General features: G+C 36.3%; 1 protein-coding gene across 3 annotated transcripts; it reads right to left on the reverse strand.

Annotated features, from left to right (window-relative positions):
* Positions 1-5138: 5138 nt before the first annotated feature.
* Positions 5139-8421, reverse strand: LOC149192440 (uncharacterized). Of its 3 annotated transcripts, none has more exons than XM_089406388.1 (3): positions 7405-8421; positions 5836-5983; positions 5139-5529 (listed from the first exon to the last, which is right to left on the reverse strand). In XM_089406388.1, exons 2-3 carry the CDS (start codon positions 5963-5965, stop codon positions 5360-5362), a joined length of 300 nt encoding a protein of 99 aa, XP_089262514.1. In that variant the 5' UTR covers positions 5966-5983; positions 7405-8421; the 3' UTR covers positions 5139-5359. The 3 variants fall into 3 exon arrangements, with proteins under 3 accessions (XP_089262514.1, XP_089262512.1, XP_089262513.1); XM_089406386.1 differs by having other exon boundaries at positions 6105-8421; XM_089406387.1 differs by having other exon boundaries at positions 5836-5996; positions 6105-8421.
* Positions 8422-12663: the final 4242 nt, after the last annotated feature.

Consider the following 12663-nt stretch of genomic DNA (forward strand, 5'->3'; position numbering starts at 1 on the left):
ATACCAAGAAAATTAATTTGGAAGTCAGAATTAAGCAAGAGTTCAAAGTATAAAGGATGTTAACTCGCTCAATAGTCTATGAAAAGCTCTTTATGTCATAATATATCATTCAGAAGAGAATTCAAATTTATAAATTTTATTAAAACTTTTATATTGAAAATATAATAAATGCAGGAAGCATCTGACTTCATGTACATTGATACTGAACCCTATCAAACAAAGCTCGTTTCTTTGGTCCACAAACCTAATTACCTTTAAATTTATTATCCTTCCCATGAAGTATTCAGTTATTGGATCCCTGATTTGAATCCTTGGGCAGGCTCCTTTCTTGACTGTGCAATAACTACTTATGTTTTCTACTTCTTGTTCTGTGTAATGGGAAGGACGAGCCACAAACAGTCAAATTTTTTTCTTACATAATATCTTAAATAACTTTGAATATCCCAATACAAAACAGTACATACTTTAGGCAAACTAAATGCAGGTGGAGCCCAATCTGTCTGCAGCAAGTTTAATGGGAGAATTAAGAGCAGTTGGTTTGTAAGACTTTTGATGCTCTAACATCCAATCTGATTCTCTCTATCCACCACTAGCTTTGTTGTCGCAGCTGACAGCATCCAAAATTATTTTCTGGGTTCTTAAGTGTAATCTACATTTAAGTTATTTCGCTTGCGATTCCTATATCAATTTATTCACCCAGTTTCAAACTATATTGTATTAATTTCTCATGCAGTTAAAATATTGTTACTTGATAGTCTATACACAGCTGCTGGTGCAGTTAAATCTTAACGCTTCTTCCTTTAAGAAGAATTTGTATATTTTGGATTGAAAATTGAGTTCAATATTGATGTTTGTGCTCTAAGGTATGCTCAATGACACCAGGTTGTGTAAGGAACACAAGAAAATAACCTATAATACTACTCCCATAGAAGATCACGTTAGTCTCGACAAGTTGGTTAGAAGGTCACATTAGTCTCGACAAGTTAGTTAAGTAATGTGGAGTTGTGACACTGCAGATTGGGCCATCTATGTAGAACTAGTTGGTCAAGTAATGTGGAGTTGTGACACTGTAGATTGGGCCATCTATGTAGAACTAGTTGGTCAAGTAATGTGGAGTTGTGACACTGTAGATTGCGCCATCTATGTAGAACTAGTTGGTCAAGTAATGTGGAGTTGTGACACTGTAGATTGGGCCATCTATGTAGAAACTAGTAGAGATGAGGCGGAAAACTTGGTTATGGGTGGGATGTGGATTCATCGTAAATTTTGTAGTTGTCTATAAATTACTTTTATGGTAAGCATCATTAGGACAATTCCTAAAAGATACTACAATCCCTTTCAAAGGTAAGCATCATTAGGACAGTTCCTTAAAGATACCACAATCCCTTTTAAAGGACTTCTTGAATTGATTCATATAGACAGCAACATATGTGAGTCACTGCAAACTATATGGCATGCTGGTGCAAGGTACTTTGTTACATCCATTGATGATTCATCTAGTAGAATGCCAATTGCTTTTCTTAACAATAAATGAAAAGTTTAGATACCTTAACAGTATTTCCAGCTTTGGCCGAAAATTAGACAGCAAAATCTCCCAGGAAAATTAATGTGACAATTACAACAAATACTTTTCTACAATGTTTACTATGTGATAAAGGAAAAGATGAAGCAAGATGAGCAAACCGAAGATATATATTGTAAAATGTAAAGGTGAAAAACTTGCTCAAAAAGACAAGATGATATTTTCATTAACTTTAGGTTTGTTTTTATGCATACTCGATACAGAAATTTGCACTTGATGGAAAGAACAGAAATACTTTAAAGGTGAAGGCCTCTCTTAGAAGAATGACACTAAAATATGCTGTCAAGTATCTCTAAGCAAGTTACAAATCTAAGGTGCCATATAGATGTAGGAATTACAAAAACGCTAGATGTCAATTGCAACGTCTACCAGAGCATCTCACTAGGGACAAACCACTGCAAGAGAAACTGCTAAATTATACACTTGCGATATACAATAAAATTCATGAAGGAAATTTAAGGTCCTTACCATATAATCCTTGCTTAACAAGAATTTTTTCTTGATTTCTATAATAAATAGGGAAGCCTATGCTTAAATGTGTATTGTAATATCCACTCAACCTGGAAAGACACACTCGCTTTAATACAAAGTAGATGTATTGAAGTCTACCTATTTTTGGTGGTCCTTGTTTTGATATTTAGCAATATATCTTTTGGAAGAGGAGGTTGGAACTTGGAAATATGGAATTCTACTCTGTCCCAAGATGGCCATTGCTGGCTCCAAATAAGACCCCCGGTTGATCAACCAATCGCATGAGATATAAATGCATTTAAATATTGGGAAAAAAATTAAATGAACAACTGATGCCTAATGTAACCCTTAGGGGAATTGGCCAAAAATTTTGGTCAATGCCCAAACTAATAGCAGTCAATGTAAATGAAATGCAATATAGCATACCTTGTAGTAGGTGTAATAAGTGCACGAGTGGTGAAGTCAACTTGAAATAACACAAATGTGCCATGTACTAAATGCTTAGAAGGCTCGATACCAAAAAACGCTCACAAAAAATCTTGGCTAAACCTTGCAACAAGAGCTCTATGAAGGCAGTGTCTTTGTCCTACTCTATCTGCTCATGTGATGTGCAAGAGGCAAAGAGGGACACGGAAAGCTCATGTGACGCAAGGGGTTGAAACTTCTAAAACAACTTAGTATTTGAATGATCAATGCAAACATGTGGTGTTCTAACATAACTTTGTTGAATGACATGGAGGTATTTGTCCCAATGTTTGTTGGATTGATGATTTAAGCATAAGTTGTGCACAATTGTCTTATTAATGATCTCAATATGTTCGTCAGTCTAAGATAAAAAACACATGGAGAGAAGAAACCTGAAGTGTATCCAAATTTGTTGGAAGATTAGAATTGCAGCTTTTGGTGCATCATTGTTATTGTTGTAGGGATTCGAGACAACCATGTTGGAAAAAACAACACACTATTATGAAGATGTAATCATGTTTATGTTCGTAGACTTTCCAGAAATGAAATTCATTGAACTAGATTCCGATGGTTAAGAAGGCACTGGTAGATGCTAACACATGCCAAGCTTTTGATTGGAAGGCACAGACAAGCTACAATGAGAGCACTGACATATATAATCATTAATATTCTTTAGCATGATTGGGAAATATGTTGCAGAAGGAATTGAAGAGTCTCATCGATTGAAAGGTGTCTTCCAAGGAGAAGAAATGAGATTCTTTGAATAGTTTATTTAGCACCAACTAGCACACATGACTAATTACAATTGTACAATAACTTATTGAAGAGTATAATTCAGGAAAGGTAAATTCTGCATAATGAGTACAAAATATGGATAAGTAGGATAAACCAATTTTTAGTCATCATAATTACTGCATATGATGTCTAATCTGCGAACAAGTATCCATATGGGGATGGCTGAGAAGGAATAGACTTTATTATCTCGTCTTTGGATCCATTCTGTTATTAGATAATGATGTAATTATTGTAGACATTATGCCTGTTCTGTATGGCTATGTTTTTGAATTGACGAACTGCAGAATTTCAATGGCTGATGGTTTGTATGTAGAATATTTTCCTTTTCTGAGGAAGAAGTGCCACCAATGTTTAATTGTTTAAACTATGACAAAAAATTCCTTATCATTGGAAGCATAACCTAGCTTGGCATGGAACAGAGCTTCAAAGTGATAAACCATAGGAATCAGGATGTTCTCCCTACTTAAGAACAATACCTATGGAAAACTATGACGAATTTGTCTCTTAATTCAAATGGTTTTTGAACGTCAGAGTGCAAGTGCCTCTGAGTATTGGATGTCTTTGAGATACTAAAAACTTTTTTCAGTTCAACCACTATTGGAATAATTTGCTTAAGAGGATGAAAAGTAGAAGACTAGTGGTTATTGAATATCACATAGAAGTTGATGTGTCCTAAGAAATGCTTTACCACATTTCTATTAGTCGACGTAGGTTGCTGTTTGAGCAATTGATTTTCTCAGGATCTACATGTATGCCCTTAGAGCCAAATAGCAATCTAGTCAACCCCACTATAAGCCTTCCAACACCATTCAAGTGTGGTTGTATGGGGGATAGCCAATTGCTTTGAGAGAACAACAGTTCTTGGCTTCACTTGTCAAGTTGCTCCCAAGTAATCTGAAACACACAAGCTTTCAAAAAGAAGGAATAATTTCGACACACTGTGCAAAGAACACTTACAAACAACAAAAACCCTAATCTATGCTTGAACTGTCCTAATTTATGCAAACCCTAATTCATGCACTAACCACAAAACCCTAATTTTATCTCTACAACCTTAATTCACATAAAAACAATGCAATCCTAGTTCGTGTATTAGTGTTGCAAGCCTAATTGCAGCTGTGATGACTTTAGCCCTAAACTACAAGGTAAACCCTAATGCTCATGGATAAAGGCAATTACTTTGAGTTTGCACTCCAGCACTGGTATAACAATAAATGGAACAAATTCTACTGCAGGTTTTAAGTTAACATTGCCAATTAACAACTTCAGAGCACTCTTGTAAATATTATCATCAATACAACCTCCAAAATAGGACATAATTATAGGGAGTTGTTATGAATTTTTATTAAAGGACCTCTGTGCCGTGACCTTTAAAAAACTATCAACGTACAACACATTCCAACAGTCTTATCAATTTATGGAGAAGGCAATCTAATACAATCGGATTAGTTCTGTCAATGAGTAAATACCACTGAAATTACAACATAAATTTGGCAATAACGTGAGAGTGCAAGAGCTCATATAAAGGCTGTTTTAAATGACAATCTCACCATACTTGTGGGTTGACCGTTGATATGTTACTGCTCTGTTCTAGGGCTTCCAAAATGGGCACAATTTATAAAATTATATTGACAATGTGGAAGAAGGCAGAGAAAAGTAAAGGGCTTTATACCCTATCCCTAAACAGCATTATACCCAAAACAGAGACACGTTTATAGATCAAATTTCCAGCGCTAGTACCACAGCATTCAGTGTTAAATATGTAACAATATGAACTCAGAATTTTAACAATAAGCTACTTGCAATGACAACTTTAAGAGTTCAATTGGTAATTCAACAACATTTCCATAAATGATGACATCTAGTTATGCGTTTAATTCAGAAAAATGACAGTTCGAAACTACCTCAGCAATACTGCAATTTGTTTGGAGTTCAATAGGGTTTGTATTGTTAAAAGAAGACACCACAATCCTTGAATGAAAACTACTTAACATATGCCATATACAAAGATCATTAATCATTCATCGAAGAGCATTAATAATGAAATCAAATCTTGGCTACAAGAAACACCTGAACTATCCTATTCAATGAGATCTCATTCAAACCAAAAACAAAATAAATCATAGAAGAGGATACAGTGCTTCTCCACTCGAATGGTGGGCCCTTGCCGATCCAGATGGAGAAGCCTACGAAGCTACGATCACACCCGGAGGTACCTGCACTTCAACAAGATAATTTCATTAACTTAAGAGAATGGTTGCACAGTCACTTCAAAATACAGCCATAAAACAGAGTATACAAGTCTTACACAAATTCAGAAGTAATGCAATCTCGCTCCAGGCTTAACACAGTTAGTTTTTCACAGGGTTTGTGAGACATAATATATAGAATGCTACTGTCTAATGGATAAGATCAACCCTATGATCTCTAGGATCAGAGGGTGATCTACTGTCTTCGTTTTTCAGAAGTAATTACTTAAATACACAAATTTAAACAAAAAATTGGAACAGTGCCTTCAATACCTATCTCTATCAAGTCAAACTCGGATCCTGGTGTCTCTTCTTTGGCAAATTTCCCTTGTCCATATCGCTGACCGTTGAATGGAAGGCCCCATAGAAGATCTTCTCGAACTCGCTGAATAGTCTTGACCATTTCATGTGAATGCACGTACTAAATCAAAAGGCTACAACAACATAAGGATAATATTTCTTCATAGGTAAAGAATATTCTTAAATTCTAATTAATCAAACCAAAAACTTTCGGAAATAAATATTGAAAATGCTATATTTACCTTAAGCATGAGATCAGAGTTGGAGGCAAATGTTAAGTATTTAGGCCATATGAAGACTGAAGGGTGATGTTATAAAGGGTTTTGAGGAGCAAAATAGTAATTTTAGCATCACAAAAATATCCCAAAATAAAGGTTCTACATTCCCCCAGACCGAGGGTTTTGCATGCCCTCATGCAAAAGGAATCACCAAAACTGTGAGTCACCAGAGAGGGCTAAGAAAGTCTAGTTGCCTACACTAAGATACTAAGCCCTGAACCTGTAGTGCTGGCCCTCTTTCTTTTTTCTTGCCCAGAAGTAAATATTTTCCTCATCTGTCTGTTTGTCTTCTTGTCATCTTCCTTCAATTCTCTCATCTCCTCTTGAACTTTTTGCTCTGGTCCTTTAATTGTTCATTCTCATTTTTTATGCATCTATTAAGAATCGTCAGTTCCAGCATTTCTTGCTTGGACCTTTTAATTTTCTGAGTCTTCTTCCTCAGCTTCAACTCCAACTCCATTTCATTTTTTATAGTAGACTCTGGTATAGAAAGTTCAGGCTCTTGTTCAAGAAGATTAGGAACTGTTGGGTTTGGAAATCTAGGGGCCTCTAGGCTTCCTTCTTTTCCCCCTGCCAGGAAGAAAGAGAACTCGTTAGGACCTCCTAGTGGCATCCCTGTCGAGAATCATGTGACCTAGTAGGTTTGGGATAAAACTTATTTTGCCCTTCCTGGTCCTGCAGAATTGAAATATCCTTTGAAAGGGCCATTATCTTCCGAGGCAGTGTCCAAAGGAATGGGGTGCTGCCTACTTGCTGTCTTAGAAATATCTCTTTCCTGTTCAGATTCTTTTTCCTGAAGATTGTTCCTCCTAGACTGAAGTCTAGTCATATTTGTAGTGATTCTCCTACCACGATCAGAGGAGGTCTATCTCGAGATTCCTTAACTACTCTCGTTTTCATGGGCTTCCTCACTGGAGGACGAGAGCTTTCAGCCACTGGAGAGTCCAAATGTTCATTTTGAGGGTTCTATCGTCCCTCATCCACCATGAATTTGTTTGTTTCTTTTACCTCAGGTATGGAATTAATGGTCAAATTTCCCTCTAGAAAAGCATCCCATGTACTGTTTTTTTTTCTGTAACTCCTCTACAATCAATAATTTGATCAGCCCAGAGTGATATAGGCTGCCTTTAGGGTTTCTAACATTTCTCTGGACTAACATAGCCATTTTACCCAGGCTTCGCCACAAATAGTAAGGGAAATTGATTAAATCATCAGATTCAAAATGCTTAGTATTCTAATCTGTTGTTGAAAGATATAAGAATACCTGCCCTCACAAGTGATGAATCTCTTGCAAAATAGCCAGCAAAATCCTCCATTCATCCTTAAGCCACACCCTGGGGAAGTCTTTTGCCCCTTCCTGCATCTGCGCATTAACAATTGATTGCAGACCCGAGGTTTAAGTGGAAGCTTCTTCCACCATCTCTCCCCTGTTTGGGGAAGACAGAAACCCTAGCCACTGTCTCCTCTGTGACTTCAAATTCCAGTTTTCCTGCATCTGCGCATTAACAATTGATTGCAGACCTGAGGTTTAAGTGGAAGCTTCTTCCACCCTCTCTCCCCTGTTTGGGGAAGACCAGAAACCCTAGCCACTGTCTCCTCTGTGACTTCAAATTCCAGTTCACCAACCTTAACTCTGCGTCCATTAAAATTCTGGGCAAACTGCAATGCCACTTGGTCATCATATCCTCTGAATTTGGCAAAAAACATAGGTCATTCTGTCCCTTCAAGAAGTCTTAAACACAGTTGGTACTCAGAGATGGCCTCAAGGGCCCGCTGAGAGCTTGGTTCGTGCCTATGTACGACCTTTCTGCCAGCAAACAAAAATGTATCCCCCTTTGTATCAACTGAACCGCCAAATAATACTTTAACCCCTCTGTACCAATTGAAATGCCAATTGGAACAAAATCACGAGGAGAGGCTTCGAACCTAGAACTTGAAAATTGAGCTTCAGAGGTGGAAACGCTGACAAAACTTGGGAACTTTAAACATACAGCAGGCTTAATTTGATATGACAATTTAAAAATTTATGTATGGCCCAGAGATCTCACAATTCGAATTCAAATGTGGAGTCTGCGTGGCAATTAGAATTGAACCAAGTGTACACTCCCCGTAATGACGCGAGTGATACTCCCAAGGACCGTGGAGATACTATCAAACCAAACAATCAGCTGATCGAATATGACTCTCTATCAATGGAAATAGGGGACAGGAGCAAATGAAATAGTTAAACTCAGTCTTGGACTCTGAAAATGTAATCATATAGGGGACAGGAGCAAATGAAATAATTAAACTCAGTCTTGGGCTATGAAAAAAACCACTGTTGTAATCATATAATGGTATTGGACAGACAGGTGGCCAGCATGCATGTTATCTCATGCAATCAGTATCGGTTGAAATTCAGAACATAAGGTGCTAGTGCAAAATCAACGAATTTGCATCGATAAAGTAATGAGACAAGGTTGTATATTTCTTTGCTGTTTAGGTGCTAGTGCAAAATCAACGAATTTGCATCGATAAAGTAATGAGACAAGGTTGTATATTTCTTTGCTGTTTTAGTGTAATTATTGAATTCTGAAAAGTATAAATAAAGTCATTTATGAATGGAGAAATAAAGTGTTTTCCAGCTATTATATAATATTATTAATGATCTCGAATTTATAGTATGTAGATTATGGAATGAAAATTTTAGAAAAAAAATGTTTTTACTAGGAGAGAATATTTTAAAAAGGCAAAAAATATTATTATGTTGCATTTGAAATCTAACAACTAGAACTGCAAACAAACAAATATATATTTATAAACACACATTATTTCTCATTAAATTTTATTTTTGCACAACATTACATATGCATGAATACATAAACATAAATATCACAAATATATATATAATAATCATAAAAATAAATATAATTTTGTTTGTTTTGTAAGGAAAAAGAAAAACAAGAGAAATAGGGAAGAATATAATGTTCATTTAAAATTAATGAAAAGTCAAATACCTATGACTTCAGTAAATTAAAGAAAGAAAAAAAAAGAAAATTATTTTAACGTCCACGATAGCCTATGGGATAGATTGCTTCTTCATTTGCGTGATGTATTAGGTCATTTTTCTGTTCGGCCCTTTTTCTGTGAAACCTCCCAATAAATGGTTAGAGCTTCCAACTTCATAAAACAACAAACTCATACTATTATCATTCTCGTATTTACCATGGAGAGAGAAGCCTCCAACAGAGTTCTGCGACCCATGTTGGCTTTGATAGTTGTGCCACCCATTAAAAAACCACGCATTCACCAAACACATGTCGGTGAGTACGCTTGTGATCAAACCAGCGAAGCATTTATGTGATCATTGAACAAGTAAAAGATTAGATGCATGTGGAGATTGTAACCAAGAGTAGATCATGACAGATTTTGGATGAAATGAAATGATATTTTAAGGTCCACGAGACTAAAAATAGTCTATGAGAACATTAGTTCTCTATTTTTCACTTTTTGCAATTCAATCCTTTTCCGATTCAAATTAATAATGAGTTGGCCCAACCTTCCAGCAATCCCCTCGCTAAAAAGACAATGTCTAGAAATTGATGATAACATGTTCTCATAACTTTCTCTGATGTCTTTGAATGCATCACATTCCAAAATGAAATATTTTTCCGATTCCACTGTCCCAAGCTTCTTTAGGCCTTCTCCATCGTCATGTTTCACACCGAAGTTGATGCGAGTTGGTTCTTAATTGAACAATAAGAACCTTTGCCCTCCACGAAATGTTAGCTCCAATGAACTCTTTTTGTTGTAGATCACGCATAGGGTTGAATTCCTCAATGTAGTACTTCTTCTTTCTACCCAACTCTTTTCCCCATACATTTTTATGAAACTTATCCATAACAAACTCCTTTAGCTCCTTGCTATTTGCGAGACAAGCATTGAGGTGGATATTCCATTTTTACATCCATGTGTAGTTTTGTTTCATCCATGTTTTATTTCTTTCACTCATGCCTTCATTGAAGATAACATTAGGCCATCTACCTACTCTGATTTGCTCAATTCTTTTTAGATATCTTATGATCCGCACCATAGCAATTGCTTCGATGGGAGTTGCTCTTGTTTCACTCAACATTATCTCATATGGTACTGAACTTTTTATTTTGAACTTGCTCATGATCAATCGTTTTTGGATTTTCTAGATTTGTTTCCATTTTGAGACGGGGGTGTTGCTAGCCCATAATTCACACCCATATAGCATCACTAGAAAAACTAGGAGTCCAAAAAGAACTTTAATCATTTTCCAATCCCATAACTCTGCCTCTCTACATATGTTTTGAAGAGCATACAATGATTTCCACTCTCCTAAATTTTTCTTCTTTCTGCAGTCCTCCCAATGAGTTTGTTGATGAAATCAATCCCAAGTTACTTGTACTTATTTACTTCTTCAAGAATGTTGCCTTCAAAGAAGAAAGTATGTTGGCTATGATTCCTTTTATTAGAGAAAATATGCTAGTATTGACTTGCATCCCCACTTCTCTACAAAAATGATCAAGGGCATATAAGTGCATTTGCAATCCATGGGCCGATTTAGAAATCAATACAATATCATCAAGATATAAAAGAAGCTTTATCACAAACTCCCCCAACCGAACACCATCTCCACCTTGCAGATTTAGCCACTCTTCCAATTTATCAATATATAGACCAAAAAGAGTAGGGGATAAAAGGCAACCTTGCTTGACTGCAATGTCACTTCTAAAGCTTTCTGAAATACCTGCTGAGGTTCTAATATTGACTTTCACCTCTTCATAACGGCTATGGATAACGGCTATATAATGCACAAGAATTTCAAGTTCTTCCATTCTACGCCACAACTTATCTCTAGGGACTGTGTCAAATGCTTTTTTGAAGTCAACAAAGCAGAAAAATATTTCTTCTTTGTCCTCCCAAAAGTTTTGAACAATGTGACTCAATGCGATACCATGATCCACTGTAGAATTTTTCGGCCTAAAACCCGCTTGTCCTCTTGCCCTCTTTTCTTTTACTTCTGCCCACTTACTAATTCTATTTTATACCATGCTGCTGAAAAGCTTTGTAAACAAAGGATTGATCATAATTGTTCTATAGTTGGATGGATTATTAATGTCTCCACTTTTAAAAAGGGGTATTGCTAGGCCAGTTGTCCAGTCTCTTGGGAATCCTTGCTTAATGATGTTGTTGAATAGTTCCATGATATGCGGTGCAATAGCATTCATTCCCCATTTTAGATACTTTGTTTAAAGTTCAACCAAGTCTTTTTCAGCTTCTTAATTCCATTCTCCACCTCTTGTAATGTGAAGAGCTTTGAAGTTGTGTTGATCCTAGAGGGAGCTCCACCTCAGATTCTTACTCATATAGTTGTCTTGCATATTCAAACAAATGATTGGTTGTAATATTATTTTCAATTTGTTTCTTCTTTGGTTGCAGTTCCTGCCAGAAAAACTTTGGGTTATTCTTGGTTAAATATATTAACTCTTCTCTCCTTGTTTGCATGAACTCGTCTTTTTTTTCCTTTTTAATATCTGCTTATATAACTTTACATTCATCTTCTCATTTCCTGTTGTTATGTACCTAGGGGGGATAATATGGGGTACCAAGGGAGGTACCCAAGGTAATAATGTAATAATGGGATGGGCCATAGTAATAAATAAGGTGGTTAACCCATGTCATGTAAGGGACCACAAGTAGTTAATAATAATGTAATGGGCCCATGGTATTAGTTGATGGTATGAGGAAACCATGGTAATGATGCATGGTATTGTATGTATGAGGCCTATATTGTTATGTACCTAGGGGGGATAATATGGGGTACCAAGGGAGGTACCCAAGGTAATAATGTAATAATGGGATGGGCCATAGTAATAAATAAGGTGGTTAACCCATGTCATGTAAGGGACCACAAGTAGTTAATAATAATGTAAGGGTCCCATGGTATTAGTTGATGGTATGAGGAAACCATGGTAATGATACATGGTATTGTATGTATGAGGCCTATATAAAGGCTAGAGACTCCACATGGAGGATATGAAGAGAAGTATTATTGTATGAACATGCATATGGCTTGTGGAGTGTTCTCCTTCCTTAAGGAGTGAATGTATGGTGTTGCCCTACCTTAAGGGTTTGATCAATAAAGTATCATTTCATATTATTTCTGGGTTTCTTTGCATTATCTTATACTTTTATATCAGATCTATAATATTTCCGGGTTAGATCTACAACAAGTGGTATCAGAGCCAGGTTTCGATCCTGGGACCTGTGGGTTATGGGCCCACCACGGTTTGCCCAAGAAAGTGCTCTGATACTAATTGTTGTAGATCTGATACCGAAATATAAATATACCCAAGAATAAGATAGAAATAGATAGAAAGGATTCACTTTATTGATCAAACCCTTAAGGTAGGGCAACACCATACATTCACTCCTTAAGGAAGGAGAACACTCCACAAGCCATATGCCTGTTCATACAATAATACTTCTCTTCATCTTCCTCCATGTGGAGTCT

The sequence above is a fragment of the Pinus tabuliformis genome, chromosome 2_2, assembly GCF_031772625.1.
Source record: "Pinus tabuliformis cultivar Carrire ecotype Pingquan chromosome 2_2, CPIR1, whole genome shotgun sequence".
NCBI classification, from domain to species: Eukaryota; Viridiplantae; Streptophyta; class Pinopsida; order Pinales; family Pinaceae; genus Pinus; species Pinus tabuliformis.

Bases quoted from the DNA above. Each gene is read 5' to 3' on its own strand.
- LOC149192440 (XM_089406386.1), bottom strand. The intron at 5,530-5,835 runs GTATTGAAGGCA...GTTGAAGTGCAG, and splicing joins GTTTGACTTGATAGAGATAG to GTACCTCCGGGTGTGATCGT.